The sequence below is a fragment of the Chiloscyllium punctatum genome, chromosome 1, assembly GCF_047496795.1.
Source record: "Chiloscyllium punctatum isolate Juve2018m chromosome 1, sChiPun1.3, whole genome shotgun sequence".
Lineage (NCBI taxonomy): Eukaryota > Metazoa > Chordata > Chondrichthyes > Orectolobiformes > Hemiscylliidae > Chiloscyllium > Chiloscyllium punctatum.
Genome location: NC_092739.1, coordinates 49915215 through 49932390, shown reverse-complemented (window position 1 = coordinate 49932390; position 17176 = coordinate 49915215). Strand labels below are relative to the sequence as shown.

Genomic DNA, 17176 nt, shown 5'->3' with positions numbered 1-17176 from the left:
GTTCTGATGAAAAGTCATTGACCTGAAACATTAACTCAGTTTTGTCTCCACAGAAGCTCCCAGTCAAGCTCAAAAGTTTCAGTAATTTCTATGAAAATGAATGGTCACTTGGATGAATATGCATTAATTAGGGAAAAACAAGTGATTAGTGAGAAGCAAATTGTGTTTCCCAAAAGATCATATCATAATTTTTGCTTTTCTTGATTATTTATTGATTTTCTAGTCTTTAATCCATATTCAAAATTTACAGATGGAACAAAACTTGAAAGTGTTGAGAATTGTAAGGGCAATATTGATAAACCTCCAAAACACACAGGTTAATGTGTGAATATGTGGCAGATGAAATTAATTTCAGAAAAGCCTGAAGTGATGCATTTTAGTAGGAAGATTGAGGAGAGGTAAAGATGTACTTTTAAAGGACATGTGGAAATCTATTGCAGTCTGTGTGCAGAGATCTTTTAAGGTGGCACGCAAATTTAAAAAAATTACAATTATAAATCATCCAGGATCTTCACTTTAAGCCATAGAATTACAAGCAAGAAATTTATAATAAAGTTGTATGATATACTAGTTTGGCATCAATTGTATTGTGTCCAGACTATCTCTCAGTACTGTGGATATGAAGGAGAGGGTACAGAAAGGATTTACAAGAATGGTTCCAGAGATGAGAGATCTGCAACTGCGTGGAGGGATTGGAGAATCTGCTGTTGTTGGAGAAGAAAAAGTTGAAGGAAATTTGATAGAAATGTTTAAAATCATGATAGAGAGTCTCTAAACAATTATTAAAGAGAAATTGTTCCCATTTGCCGGGAATTCGAGAACTAGAAGATACCAATCTAAGAGAATCAACATGAGGAAGAGCCTTTTCGTGTTGTAAATGCAATGTGTGAAAGTGTGGTGGAGGTAGTGAATTGGAAGAGAATTGTATAAGCACCTGAAGAGGAGGATTTGCAGGGTTTTTGGGAAGGGATAGGGAATGGAGCCAACTAAGTTGGTTTGATAGCCCTTCATGTCAATGCTCTAAGTGGCCTCATTCTGTAACGTAATCAACATTGATGCTACACTAAGATTTCCACAGTCAGATCCCAATGTGTGATTGCTGAAATAATTATTAAATATACCATATCTAAGAGCTAACTTTTGCATTGACTATATTTTCACATGCATCTTTGACATACCAGTATAATAATATGCTGCCTGATAGCACCTCCTTGCTCGTACAGATGGATGTATTATTTTGAAATTAACTTAGCATCAATTTACAAAATCTTTACAGCAAAGCAGCATAATCCTGAATGTAAATAATTTCTTTCTTTTTTTGTTTTAGAGTTGATCATTGAGATAATAAAGCAGAACTATGGACAAGTACTACACCAATATCAAGAGGTAATTGTTGGCTAGACAGACCACCATGAGCTACAATATCTGACCATGTTGTTAAGATAATGCTAGTTAGTGCACTTTCTTTAAACATAAGTCTTTTGTTAAATTAAATTTAGTATTATTGATACTAAATATAAGCAAATACTGGTGGAAATAATAGTACTTGTGGGGAGTGAAACCGAATAATAAAATTGTAGTCTAAAGTCTTCTCAATGTAACTGGAAAGGTTAGCCATTGAATGCATTTTAAGTAAGTGAAAAGGGCATGATGGGAGCTAAAAGAACAAAATAGGAGGTTGACAATTTTATACAAAAGAGTTGATAATACAAAATGAAAAAGATTGGTAACGGGACAAGTAAAGATGCAAAGGATGTATCGATAGGAGGTGTGAATGGCAGAACCATGAATAGCTATCTTTCAAACAAAAAACAGGAAAAGAGAGAAACACATAGAAGATAATAAAAAAAAACTGATTGATGGAAAGGTAACAAAATAGGGATCACAGATTTAAAACTGTTAAAAATGGCTTTGAGCCCAGATGCTGTACCATGCGCAGTCAAGATAGGAGTTATTCCTCAACCTTAGAGTGTCATTGGATCACTGAGTGAAGCTGAAACATGAAAGTTAGAGAAGAATGTGAAGAATTAAAATAACAGGCAACACATTCTTGATGAAGGACTTATGCCCAAAATGTCAACCTTCCTGCTCCTTGGATGTTGCCTGACGTGCTTTGCTTTTTCCAAAGTCACACTTTTTGACTAGTAATTGGAAAGTCAACGAGCACTTGTGTACTGGATAGAAACGTTGTTTAACACAGTCAACTAAGTGGGATTTAATCATCCCAGTATACAGGGAACCACAAAGCAAGCACTGAACACAGTATATTAAATTGAAAGAAATATAATAAATCACAGCTTCATTTTGGAGCAGAACATAGGACCTTGGATAGTGAGACTGGAGGTGACAAAACGACAGATGTTACACCAAAAGAGAAAATGCTGGAAAATCTCAGCAGGTCTGGCAGCATCTGTAAGGGGAGAAAAGAGCTGATGTTTCAAGTCTAACTGACCCTTTGTCAAAGCTGATGTTACACCCTCTGTACTTGCATAGGAAGATGCCAGGGAACTGAAGAGGTTTATTAGGTGTGGTGGAGATCTAGTCTAGGATATTGCAGAAAGATGGTCCCTTTTGGAATGCTGTAAATGGAAATGAAGATGTGTTTGGTGTCATCCCCTCAGAAGTGGTGGTCATGGCATAAATATTGAAGGTGAGGATAAAAGTTCTGGAAGAAAGAGGAGGTGCTGAGAGCAGAAGTACAGAAAATGGAGCAGTCAGACGCCTTGCTGAGTACCTTTGGGAGTGGAAGTGTGGAAGGAGGGGTGATTTCTCAGTTGAAAGAAAAGGAAACAGTAGTATGGAAAGTGCATTGTCAGAGCAGTTGTGACAGAGCCACAGAGTGACTGTAAACATGAAATGGACTCCGTGCAAGAGAAGCATTTAAGGAAATGTAATCAAGGAAGATGTGGAAGTCAGTGGGCATATAGTGAATATTGATGGCCAGTCTTCAGAAATGAAGAGAAAAAAGTTGAAGGGAATGGCCAAACTTGAGGTGAGCTTCACAAAGGTAAAAGAAGAATGTATATTCAGGCCAAAGTTTGTGTATGTTATAGAAATGTACCTGTTTTGTGATGTTTCTGCTTAAAAATGCTGTTTGCTACTCATTATAAATAGCCTTGCAATCCTTTTTAACTAAATAACAAACCTGCATTTTGAGGTGAATTTATTTGTGTGATTATTATAGCTCCATTTCAAACATTTATGATGATTTCTTTTTTATTTTACATGCATTATTTCATTTGTTTGCATGCTTCTACTTTGGCTCTCCAGCCAGAAAACGTTGTTCTGACTCTACAGGTACATGTATGCCTTCTCAAATATTTCTAAAGGATGATCTTTCACTTTTTGATAAGAGTTTTAATGTATCAAGGTGCTGTGACACAAAGCTGTTGGTTTAAAAATAAATGAGCTGCTATTGATCTAAATATTCTACTGCAAGTTAACCTATTGATCTTTTACGCCAATAAACTAGCAGACGTAGAGCTCATTTATGTCAACCATTGTTATTCAGAATGTACTGTGCAAGAGGGCAGGTCACTTACCTGATTTGAGGTGAATTGTTGTGAATTGGGTAGAAAGTAAGGAAGCTGCGCAAGCTTGAGCTCTCATAAATAAGTTCAGTTTTTCCAACACAGTATTATTTGACCTTGTTCTTCCCTTTTTTGTTCAATTAACTTAACTATGTTCACCAGTTCCCAAAAACATTGTGTCCACATTTGAGGATTTGGTTTGTTAGGAAAGTATACTTTTTTTAATGGAAGCATAGCTGGACACTAAGAGTGAAACCTAATAGGGGTTTAGGTTATGGCAAGGCTCTTGGCAGAATCAGAAGAAAAGCCTGGCAATGTTGATCTCAATATTTTGCTCTATGTTCTATGCCTTGGCAAGCAGTAAACACCTTGTTAACATCCAACTTGCCTCATTAATATTCAGCTCCCTATCTTACTAAATGTCCTCATTGTAGATGAGATTTGACATGGAAGCCAGACGAGGTACTTAGTGAAACCAGCTTGTCCCTTGCTTCAGAGAATCTCCATGTTGGACACTGTGCATGAATATATCAAGGCCTGAACACCCCACGTTCATGGATATTGGCATTAAACATGTGCCAGCCTCCCTACATGGTACATTTCCAATCCACTTATAGGATACTTCTGCATTTGAATGCTGCACCTGTAGCTGCATTGGCAACTTCATCGAAATTATGCTACAAGGACACTGTACACTCATGGCCATGCACCCAGCTCGTGAACTGGATCAGGCTGCATCTTAGGCTCTTTGCTTACTTTCATAGTGCCCACTATTTCTAATCCTTACCTGGATGTTCACAGCATTCCTTCCATGCTTTGCATTTCCTTGCCTTGTCTTTTGGTGCTTTTTTCTTCAGCCAGAGATAACAGGCTCATATTGATTTTGTCTTGCCTTGCCTTTTAGTGCAGTTACAAAATAGAAAGCTTGTCATAGTTGTTAGCAGACCTCAATGAAGCCAAAGGGGTACCTTTTGCTCAGGGGTTCCTAGCACAGAAAGCCAAGGCCTTCATTACCAGACTAGGGGATTGGATACAGTTAGTCAACCAATTGGGATGGTCAGAATCAAGATGCTCATCACCTAAGGAGGAGGAGCTGAATGTTGAGCAGCCAACCACTCTTCTTTAATTTTTCCATGCAACTGGGGGCTGCTTTCCTCCTGAAATGAGAGGGGGTGGGGTAGATGTTATGGAATGAAAGGGGGTTGTACAGCTGTTCCAGTTAGTGCAAGTGGCAAGGTACCCCTAGAGAGTGAGTAGGCAGCGCTGAGAGCATACAGGGTTAATGGAGTAGGCGTTGGGTTGGTGATAGTGAGTAAGGAAGATGTTGTAGGTAGTAATGAGTATGGTAGAGATTGAGCTTGGTGGGAAGTGGTGATAATAGCAGAGAAGGAATGTGAGGTATTGGAATGAAGATGGTGGCACTTATGCTGGTAGATTTCAGCAGGACATTGATCTTCCTATATTGCTATGCATTTGTCCAGATGACTGAGCTGTGTGGTAACCTCAAACCAGGCTAAAAATCACACACCAGGTTATAGTATTATGTGATTTTTAACTTTGTACACCCCAGTCCAACACCGGCATCTCCAAATCAGACCAGGCTGGCATGGTCTAGTGTCGTGGCCTCTACTCATTCTGTGGGAAGAGGAAGTTCTGCCTCTGTACCACCCCATCCAGCAGGACCTCCAGGACCCTGCCATAAAATGGAGTACTGATTTCCCCCTGTCTGCTGTGTCTGGGCAAGTGTTGGGAATCGTGTAGGTTAGCTCTGGACTGACGGTGTTTGTCTGGGTGCACAACAGGCTTTTGAAGATGATGCAGACACAAGGGATGCCTGTGTATTCTGGGATATCCACTGAGTGGTGAGTTGTTCCAGGAACAGCATGTGGTAAGATGTGGTTAGAATCCAAAGTTGGGGGTGCCATAGGGGAGTAGGCATATGATCAGATGAGTTTGGTAAGATATGATGAGAAAGCACTCTAGGCCTCATAGAGATCCCTTCAAAAAACTCAGTTCAACTCAGATTTAGCCAAAAAAATAAGAATCAGCACTAATTGGTTTATGCTTCAGCATCTCTTTGCTTTTGTTTTATTTTCTTTTGAGAGAGATTCAGAAGTTGTGCATAATTTTTTAAATCAAATTGAATGCTGGATGGAGCATTTGGAAGGAGTACAGCTTGTTTTATCAAAATGGCACCTTTGATTAAAGGGTTAAATTATCAGGACAGGAGTGTAAGTGTTGTTTACACTGTTTTGAATTTAGAAGGTTGAGGGATAATCCCATCTACGTTTAAAAATAGAAGGGGTCTGAGAGGGTAGATGTGAAATTGAACATAGGAAGAAGAGAAGCAGGAATAGGCTTTTGGACCCTCAAGTCTGCTCCACTATTTAATGACCCCAATGATTTGGATATGAGCATAAGAGGTATAGTTAGTAAGTTTGCTGATGACACCAAAATTGGAGGTGTAGTGGACAGTGAAGAATGTTACCTCAGATTACAACAGGACCTTGACCAGATGGGCCAATGGGCTGAGAAGTGGCAAATGGAGTTTAATTCAGATAAATGCGAGGTGCTGCATTTTGGAAAAGCAAATCTTAGCAGGACTTATACACTTAATGGTAAGGTCCTAGAGAGTGTTGCTGAACAAAGAGACCTTGGAGTGCAGGTTCATAGCTCCTTCAAAGTGGAGTCGCAGGTAGATAGGATGGTGAGGAAGGCATTTGGTATGCTTTCCTTTATAGGTCAGGGTATTCAGTACGGGAGTTGGGAGGACATTGATTGGACCACTGTTGGAGTATTGTGTGCAGTTCTGATCTCCTTCCTATCGGAAAGATGTTGTGAAACCTGAAAGGGTTCAGAAAAGATTTACAAGGATGTTGCCAGGGTTGGAGGATTTGCGCTATAGGGAGAAGCTGAACAGGCTGGGACTGTTTTCCCTGGAGTGTCGGAGGCTGAGGGGTGATGTTATAGAGGTTTACAAAATTATGAGGGGCATGGATAGGATAAGTAGGCAAGGTCTTTTACTTGGGGTGGAGGAGTCCAGAACTAGAGGGTGTAGGTTTAGGATGAGAGGGGAAAGCTATAAAAGAGACCTAAGGGGCAACTTTTTCACACAGAGGGTGGTACGTGTATGGAATGAGCTGTCAGAGGATGTGGTGGAGGCTGGTACAATTGCAACATTTAAAAGGCATTTGGATGGGTATATGAATAGGAAATTTTAGAGGGATATGGGCTGGGTGCTGACAAGTGGGACTACATTGGTTTGGGATATCTAGTTGGCGTGGACGGGTTGGACCAAAGGGTCTGTTTCTGTGCTGTACATCTCTATGACTCTATGACTCCTCTGCTACCTGAGAAAGAGAATTCCAAAGACTAATTTGGGGTGGCATGGTAGGTTAATGGTTAGCACTGCTGCCTCACAACACCACGGGCCTGGGTTTGATTCCAGCCGCGGACAACTGTCTGTGTGGAATTTGAACATTCTCCCTATGTCTGTGTGGGTTTCCTCTGGGTGCTTCTGTTTCTTCCCCCAATCCAAAGATGTGCAAGTTAAGTGAATTGGCTATGCTAAAATTGCCCATAGTGTTAGGGATGTGTAGGTTAGGTGCATTAGTTAGGGGTAAATGTAGAGTAGTATGGGAATGAGTCTGGGTGGGTTACTCTATGGAGGATCGGTGTGGAATTGTAGGGCCGATGGCCTGTTTCCACATAGTAGGATTCTATGATTCTGTGATCCATTGAGGAAAGAAATTCCTCCTCATCTATCTCCCAGATGCGACACATTTTACGTTGAAACTTTGCCCAAGTTCTCAATTCCCACTGAGGGAACCACCCTCTCAGCATCTAGCTGTGAAGTCTCATCAGAATATTATGTGCTAATTCTTAAAGTTTTTTGTTTTGGCTAAGTCTGAGTCAAATTGTGATTTTTGGAGGGTTTGTCACCACAAAGGCAAGTGAATTCTCTCACCCAATCGTACTGAACCTGCATCATTAATTACCTGCTAAGCTACTATAGTGACTGTCTGATTTTCAACCCGTCTTACCATGTTTACACAACCCTCAGATTTTACTGGGCATCTCTTTTCCCACACCATCTTTAAAATCCTATTGTGCACCTGGACCAGTATGTCAGTCTGGAGTTGCCCTGCCATGAACCACAGACATGGCAGACAAGGAGAAATCAATACTCTGTTCTGTGGGCTGAGACCTGGCAATCTTGCTGAATGATGCAGTTGTGAGACTTGCTCCCACCCTCAGGACCAACAGTGGTAACTTGACACTAGACCATGTCAGCCTGGTCCAAAGATGCCACTGGGGTTAAATTGTCTCAGCCACCTGGAGGAATGTTTAGCGCTCCAGGAAAAAGGTCACTGTCCTTCTGCAGTCTTTGAGGGTAGGATCCACCATCTTCTCTCTAATATACAACACTCACTCGTTTTCTACAACTGCATTCATTTCGCACCAAGGTTCATGCACTACCACTCTCTCTGTTACTTGTTGCATCTTCCCTACTCAGTCTCGTCCACCCTAACCCCAATGCCATTAACTCTGCATGCCTCCTGCACTGTCGATATACTTGCTCGCTGTCAGTCAGCTCTGCATTTCTTCTGAGGAGAGGAACCTCACTGTGACCATCTTGAGCCAGGCTTGAACTGGTATCAGAGGATGCTCTTGAGGAGAAAAGGCTCTTCCCCTTAACCTCACTGAGGCCTGCTGACAACTATGGTAAACCTTTTGGCTTTGTCTGTGTGCCAAACAACAAGGTAAGACACCAGAAACATTAATTTGGCATCTCTGGATGAGCAGGCAAAATGCAAAAGGCAATGCAAGGCACGAGCATCCAGATGGGCTCAGAGTGAGTGAGTGCTATGACAAGAAGCAAAGAGATACAGCTTGGTGTAGACCGTAACCTGGGTGTGTGTCTCTGAGAGCATTGTGTCTGTGCAACCACACTACAATGAGAGTGCAACTTGTAATGCAGCATTAAAATGCAGAAATGAATTAAAGGTAATTTGGAGATGTGCTGTGAGGATTCTTGGAAGATAGTACCTGTTGGTTGCCAATGTCCATTGTGTGGCCAGTGCCTATTGAGTGTGCCCTGAGTTGTTGATGCCCAATCTCCAACATGGAGGATGTTTAGACAAGCATAAAGTTCAATTGTTATTTGCTTGCTATGATTTCAATGTCAAACTTTCCTGTCGACTAGCTGATTTGGCAAGTATGGCAAAATTAGAGTCTGAATATTAATAAGGCAAGTTGTGGCATTAACAAGCATTAACAACAAGCAGAAGTTTTCATTTGGTATTTCATGATTGCTCAGCAAGAATCTCGCCGTGTCTCTTGTGAGAAACCAAAAAGATGGAGTGAGATAATCCCCATATTGACATGGGTCTCATTGCACTCGTTACCTAATTCTGCCACATATCTCACCACAGCCCAAAATCACTCTCAGCCCTATAAAGTTTCTGTAAGACAGTGTCTCATTCATCTGAACTCCAATAAGTGCAGAGCTAAATTGCTCAACCTTTCCTCGTGCAATCCTTTTATCCCATGAATTAGCCTAGGGAATCTTCATTGAACTGCCTCCAATGTAAGTACAGCCCTCCTTAAGGAAGTCTTAGCTGTATGCAGTACTCCAGGTATGGCCTGACCAGTGCCCTGTGCAGTTGTCATTTTATGACCTTTTGCATTTGTATTTGATGCCAACATTCTATTTGCCTGTCTAATTACTTGACGTATCTGTATGTTAACTTTTGTGATTCATATGTGAGGCCATGTAAATTGCTCATGTAGAGTAATCTACGTGTAGATCATAGCATTCTACAGTCTCTCACATTTAAATAATATTCTGCTTTTCGTCTCTTCCTACTAAAGTTGCTACATTTTTCCACATTTCTAAAATATCGCGACTCACTTAACCTATTTATGCTCATTTGCTGACACTTTAAAGGACTGAATTTTCTGAGGAGTGGAGATTGCCACTCCTATCTTACTCTTTCTGTTAAAAAAAGAGTCTTTCAGGGGATTCCAATCAAGGCTTCTGTAGAGGTGCAGAGTGTACCTTAAATCTCGTAGCTGTCTCTTGGTGCAGCATAGTTAGGGGGAGTTCATTTCTGTTTTTTTTGGCTACATTATATCTTGTTCCTTCATCTGACTCATTACCACACATTACAAATAGTTGAATTCCTAGCACTGACCCATTGTTTGCCCCAACTGGTTTCAAGATAACCCATTTCTTCCTGACAAGACTGCATGACCTTAAAATTGCAATATAATCAAGAAACACTTTTTCATACAAATGGGATGCAACAACGTATTGCTGTAGAGTGTTATGGATGTTGTGAGAATTTAAATCTTTAGTTGCTAGTTTTATCCTCAATAACAACATTAGGAACTGGAACAGAGGTACAGAAGAGGAATCAAAGGACTGTTCAATGTAATACCATTGAATGGCAGAACAGGTTTAAGGGACGATAACACTTGTTCCTATTCCTATGTTTCTATTGTACAAAGTTGAATAATTGCTTTTCTCCAAGCATAATTAGCAGTCTACAATTGTTGCATGTGCAATATTTAATATATAATCTGATTCTTGATTTTATGTTTTATTGTAAATTGTATGTTAACCTTTGGGGAACTTTATCAATTTTATTACCAAAGTCTATTAAATATTTCCCTTTTTGTAACAGATAATTTACTATGAGATTGGTTTCATCATCTGTGCGACTCTGGGAATTGTGTTTATACTTCTCATGCCTCTTTTGGGCCTCTGTTTCTGCATGTGTCGTTGTTGTGACAACTGTGGAGGGGAGCTGCATCAACGACAGAAGAAAAATGCAGATTGTAGAAGAAGCTGCTTTGCAACAACCCTGTTTTTTGTTACCATAATTATAACGTAAGTTCGAACAGAAACCTATTGCTAACAGTTGTTTGTTAAAATCTGCATTGAAAGACCTAATAATACTTTACACTGTTGTTGCTTTAATTTCTCCCCACAATTTTTTTTAAAAATGAGAAGTTTTTTTTCCTTTTCTGTTGAAACTCTTTCCATTTCAGGTACGCATGCCAGTGTCAGCAAACAAGATGTTGACTAAAGTTCTGCGTTTGACCCAGGGAACACTTTATACAATGTGGCTTAGATCTTCTAGTCCTCAAATTATCTGAAAGATACATGTCCGTACCCCTCAGAAGTCTATCTGCACTGACTATGCGGGAATTCCCTGAGATTTAATTTTCTGTATCTGGAACTGTCCAAAACACCTTGTGTTTAATTGGAATTCCCCAAAGTTTCTAACTCTACTTATCTGATTAACTCTTCTTACTTAGCAGTAAATGTTAGACAGAAAAATTATCTTGTATATTCTGGGTAATTGTTTAACTGATTCCCTTCCTACGATTCCCACTGGAGCACGTGACTGCTCAAACCATCTTACCTGATCCAACTGCCTCCCTGGCCTAACCTATCCTGTTACTAGTCTGTCACCTAATCTCACCAGTCATCTGCCACCTTCCCTGCTCACTCAGCTGTCATCCTACCCTTGTGTCACCTGTGACCCAGCTCCTTCAATCACTCACCTACCCTTGGCTTTACTTCTCTCTGTAGCTTCTTAACGATGCTTTGGGATGTTCAAACTTTGTTTCAATACTGGAAAATGGCAGAACGTGCTGGAAAAAAGGGCTGTGTTTGTATGAAGACTTTCTTTGCTTCACCCTGAGAGGACTACTGCCTGCAACTGTTGGAAAGGATCCTGCATCAAAGACAGGTCCAAAAATATCCGATCAAATTAAGAATCTAATAGAATTCCTGCAGTGTGGAAGCAGACCCAGAAGAGCATCCCACCCAGACCCATCCCCCTACCCTGTCCCTGTAACCCCACATTTCCCATAGCTAATCCACCTAGCCTGCACATCCCTGGACACTGGGTAATTTAGCATGGCCAATCCACCTAATCTGCACATCTTTGGACTGTGGGAGTAAACTGGAGCACTGAAACCCACACAAACACTAGGAGAATGTAAACTCCGCACGGATAGTTGCCCAAGGCTGAAATTGAATCCGGATCCCTGGCACTGTAAGGCAGCAGCGCTAACCACTGAGCCACCTTGCTGCCCTGTAAAAATGTCATGTATTATCTGATCTGAGGTGGAAGTAGGGATTCCAACCCAAAAAAACAGATGATTTAGGCCTATGACAAGCTTTCTGTTTATTCCCGCATTGTAGCAAATGCTTCCTTGAGTAACATTGCTATGATGTGGAGATGCCAGTGTTGGTCTGGGGTGGACAAAGTCAGAAGTCACACGAGATCAAGTTTATAGTCCAACAGGTTTATTTGAAATCACCAGCTTTCGGAACACTGCCCTTTCGTTGGGTGAAGTGGGGGGAACTGCTTCCCTCACTTCGCCTGACGAAGGAGCTGTGCTCCAAAAGCTTGTGATTTCAAGTAAATCTGTTGGACTATAAGCTGGTGTCGTATGATTTCTGACTGAGTAACATTACTAATTAGTGCCAAATTCATTGGCCGTATTCTACTGCCAACTAGAAACAGGACAAAGAATTTCCATCACTTTCGCCTGAATTTGATGTATCATAGGTCAACCATTTTTCTTTCCACTTATAGTACCAAAGCACAGTTCAGTGCTGGCTCCTTAACTATTTACAATCTACATTAATGATTTTGATGAGGAAGTCTGTATTGTAGCCAAATTTGCTGAAATTAGAAAAATAAGTAGGGAAGCAAGTTGTGAAGAGGACATGAAGAAGAGATTTTTGAGAAACCAAGATCACAGAATTTTCTGAAATATACAAATGACATTATGATGCATTTTGTTTAAATATGTTTATGAAGAAAAGATCTGTATACCAAATGTTGCTATAGAACATGATCCCTGATTTGAACATAATGTAGCATTCCATTTTGTTGATGATCAACAGTTGTATGGGCCTAGGTCATTAATTGTGGCATTTAATCTTACCGAAAAATTCTGCAATTAAATTTTAACTCTCCTTTTCAAGCTGGAATATTCAGGGAATTTTCAAAACAAATATCTTTTTTGTATATTTACCACATCCTGTCTTGAATGGAAACCAAACTTTCAGTCAATCTACTTTTGCTCTTTTATAAATATCTTGAAACCAGATGAAAATTTTCCTCATTTTATTCACTCCATGGGATATCATGAAATGGTTGGAGGCACTGGATACTGCAAAGGCTATAGATCCTGACAATATTTTGAAAAAATATTGAAAACATGTTCCATATCTTGCTTATTTTGTTTGTATCTCTTTCAGTACAGCTGCAACACTGGCATCTACCTGCCAATATGGAAAGTTGCCCAGATATTTCCTGCACACAAAAGCAGGATAGATCCAACCTAATCAGTTACTGCCCCACTAGTCTATTCTTGATCATCAATAAAGTGATAGAAGGTGTCGTCAACAGTGCTATCAAGCACACCTCATTAATGCTCAGTTTTGATTCCATCAGCGCTACTCAGCTCTTGACCTCACTACAGCCTTAGTTGAAATGTAGACTAAAAAGTTGAATGTCAGAGCTGAGGTGAGAGCAATTGCCTTTGACATCAAAATCACTATTAACTGAGTGTGGCCTTGAGAAGTCCTAGCAAAACTGGAATCGATGAGAATCGGGGGATAAACTCTCCACTGGAGTAATACTTGTTACAAATTAAGATTATCATTCATTTCATTTCCAGGACATCATCTCAGGTTAGTGCCCTTTGCTGAACCATCTTCAGATGGTTCACCAATGACCTTCCTTCCATCAAAAGGTCAGAAGTGGAGATGTTTGCTGAAAATTGTACAATGTTCAGCACCATTTGTGACTCCTCAGGTAATGAAGCAGTCATGTTCAAATGCAGTAAGATCTGGAAAATATCCAGGTTTGCTTCGAAAAGTGAGGTATAACAAAGTGACCACATGCAACTTTAGGGTGTCTCCAAAAAAACCATTGAATGTTGCAGCCAGTGGTCTTAGTCCATATTGATAGAAACCACTTAGACAGAAAGAGAGATATGGTCCTACAGTCAGAATCTGGGGAGGTGGGTAAGACATTAGTAAGCAAACAAAAGTGGCAAATGAGACCCAGTAAGACCACAAGACACAGGAGCAGAAATTAGGCCACTCAGCCTATCGCGTCTGCTCTGCCATACAGTTATGGCTGATAAGTTTCTCAACCCCATTCTCCTGCTTTCTCCCTATAATCCTTGATTTGCTTGACAATCAAAACCTATCTATCTCTGTTTTAAACATACTCAGTGACCTGACCACCACAGCATTCTGTAGGAGTGAATTCCATAGGTTCACCATTCTCTGGCTGAGGAAGTTTCTCTTTACCTCCATTCTAAGAGGTCTTCCCTTTACTCTGTGTCCTCGGGTTCTCGTCTCTCCTACCAATGGAAACATCTTCCCAACATCCACTCTGTCCAGGCCATTCGGTATTCTGTAAGTTTCAGTCAGGTCCCCCTCATCCTTCTAAACTCCATCGAGTATAGACCCAGAGTCCTCAAGTGTTCCTTATATGTTAAGCTTTTCATTCCTGGGACCATTCTTGTGATCCTTCTCTGGACCTCCTCCAGGGCCAGTACATCCCTACTGAAATATGCTTCCCAAAACTGCACACAACACTACAAATGTGGTCTGACCAGAGCCTTATAGAGCCTCAGATGTACATCCCTGCTTTTATATTCAAGTCCTCTCAAGATTAATGCCAACATTGCATTTGCCTTCCTAACTACTGTCTCAGCCTGCAAGTTTATCTTGAGACAATCTGGATTAGAAATACATAAAAGTGTGAAGTTGTTAATTTTGGTAGAAAGAATAGAGAGACTTTACAAGGGGTGCAGCAGCAAAAGAACTCTGGGATTACATGTGCATAAATCATTGAAGGCTGTGGTATTTGAGATAGTGATTAATAAAACATATTGTATACTAGGCTTTATCAATTCCAGACAAAAGTAAAGAAGCTATGTTAAACTTTTTCTTAAAAAAAGGGACCTCAATTGTATCCATTTCTAGGAATCACATTTTACGAAGGATGAGAAGGTACTAGAAAGTGTGCAGGAAAGATTAATGAGAATTGTAGTTACTATAATGAGGGCAGCCAGCTGGACCTCAGAATATGAATCTCCTGATTGCCGCTGCTAATCTGGTTCAATCAGGCACCCCTGGGTGACAGGTAATAAGTGGAATGTTAAAGATACTGTCACTTTGATAGCTGACTCTGAAGAGGCAGTACTAAAATTAGCAACTGTTTATGTCTAAATAAAAGGTGATTTGTGACTGCATACCGGCCTCTCTGAAGTTATTTCAGTGGCAACAGCAATAAATCCACTTGCAACAGTCTTCTTTGAGTTGGGGTAAGCATTTCTTACATCATGTCTTTGTTTGGGAAGCTTGACTTGTTTGACCCTGCCATCGAGGACTGGGAACAGTATGTGGAAAGAATACATTTTTTTCCCCAAACAACATTGTGGTAAATGAAAAGCACTAAGTAATTCTCCTTACAGCCTGTGAGGCACAGTATTTTTTTCTGTTATTAGGAGTCTCGTTTTCCCTGAGGCACCAAATACTAAAACCTTTTTGGATCGGAGAGACCAACTCACAGGGGAGGATGGCATATTTTTTGGGGAGCAAGAGTGGTTATCCCAAGCAAATCTCACTGCCAAATACGTGGTGAACTCCACTAGGGCCATCCAGGGGTCTCCAAAATGAGGACGTAGGTGAGAAGTTATGTCTGATGATCGGGCTTGAATGCAGACATTGCTGTATTGGTGGGGCAGTGCCCAGAGTGCCAACAAGGACAAAAACTACCACCAGCAGCTCCCCATATCCAGGGAATGACCAGGTGTACCTTGGACTTGGTTGCACATTGACTATGGAGGTATTTTCATGGGTTCGGTTTTCAAAGTTATTATAGATACCCACTCAAAGTGGTCAAATGTGCATAAGGTCTGCACACCAATCACAGGAATGGTGATAGAAAAACTGCGCAAATCTTTTTTAATACATGAAGTTCCAGAAATATTGGTCACAGGTAAAGGGTCATCGTTTACTAGCATGAAATTTGAGTATTTCCTAAAGTTGAATGGAATTTGACATATAAGGATAGCTCCGTACTGCCCATCAGTCAGAGACTGGCAAGAACAGCAGTTCAAACTTTGAAGGCTGGCTTGAAGAGACAGCCTACAGCTTCGCTAAGATACTAAGCAGTCATGGATCTGATTTGACTATAGGATCATCCCGTGCAAGTACAGGGATAGCATTGGCAGAGTTGCTAATAGAGGGGAGACACTGCACCAGGTTAAGACCGATCTTCCCAGACCTCAGTGAGGGGAGGGTGTAGCGGCATCAGAAATGCCAATAGTGGATAGTAGACTCTGCTATACGAGAACGATAGTTTGATATGGGATAAAGTTTTGTGTAAGAATCATGGAAATGGCCTTGCATGGGTAAAGGGCATGGTTGACCTAAGGTCAGGACTAGTGATGTATAAAGTTCGGGTAATGCGGCAGTCCTGAGAAACATATGGACCATATGAAAGCCATGAAATCGCAAGCAGTGCAGGAGCAAAATGTATCCTGCCCCTTGGAAAGTCTGCTGGAACCCTTGGGTTCACCTTCTCTGTCAAACACTGATGACTCCTCAGAATCAGAGGCAGATAAGATGGATGTAGCTGCCTCAATGCCTTTGCCACTGGAAGAAGAGTATCTACAATACTATGGCTTTAAGAGACATATTTTGTCTTTTTTTTATGATGAGAGATTGAGAAAGAGATGAAGAGTGGTCTATTCCAAGCAAATAAAGTAATGAGCTCGTAAGGCCTAGAGTTTTTTCTTAAAGCTGGGTTTTAGTTTGGCTTCAACAGTTGTTGGGTTTGGAAATTGACTATGAAATGTCCCTCTCTCTCTCGCGCTCTCACTGTCTCTACTACAGCCTAAAAGCTTGAATTCTCTTTGCCAAAATCATATGTGAAAAGATCTATCAGGATAAAATGTGTTTTGCTTAAAGCTAAGAAGTGTAACCAATCGAATTACATCTGGAATACAGCACATTACACTTGCTTTTAAATAAGATAAAAGTTAGGGTCTAGGCTAACTCATTCATATATTTAAGGGGGTTTGGTGTGAAATTCTACTGAGGTGGCACTGGCACAAGCGTCAAGCTCCACTCCCTGCACACACAATCCCCTCTCCCCGCCTTATTGGATGCCGACCCAGTGCTAAAATGCCGCAGGAGGATCTTCAAGAAAAAGGACCAGCCTGTGTCCAGGGACTGAGAGGGAGAGGGCTGTAGTGATTGTAATGAGATCAGCCAGTTTAGACCTCTTAGAATATGAAGTCCTTGATTGGGGCTGTTAATCAGGCTGGCAGACATTTTAAAAGGGTGGGGGGGTGGGGTGGGTTTGGTGTTAGAGATACTACCACTCAGATAGCTGACCCTGAAGGGACAGTATTAATGTCAAGGACTGTTCATGTGTAAATAAACAAAGGCATGATAATGGGATACCAGCTTCTGTGGAGTTATTTCAAGAATTATTACAGAAATTAGGATTCTGGACAGACTGGATGAGGAGAACAGTGCTGTTTGGTGTATTAATAGCCAACTGGGGGCATAGTTTCAAGGTAACTAG

General features: G+C 40.8%; 1 protein-coding gene across 13 annotated transcripts in view; it reads left to right on the top strand.

Annotated features, from left to right (window-relative positions):
- The window catches only part of LOC140463132 (prominin-1-A-like), a 277560-nt gene that overhangs the window by 104783 nt on the left and 155601 nt on the right, over positions 1-17176 (top strand). For 9 of the 13 annotated variants that reach the window (XR_011954618.1, XR_011954626.1, XR_011954624.1 and 6 more), the window contains 3 exons: positions 1328-1386; positions 3271-3297; positions 10220-10425. Coding sequence is in view for 4 of the 13 variants with exons in the window: in XM_072557201.1 (XP_072413302.1) it covers positions 1328-1386; positions 3271-3297; positions 10220-10425 (292 nt within the window). In the remaining 9 variants the exon portion in view is untranslated. The remainder of the gene's footprint in view (positions 1-1327; positions 1387-3270; positions 3298-10219; positions 10426-17176) is intronic. The other 4 variants (XR_011954683.1, XR_011954668.1, XR_011954656.1 and 1 more) reach the window with 1 other exon arrangement.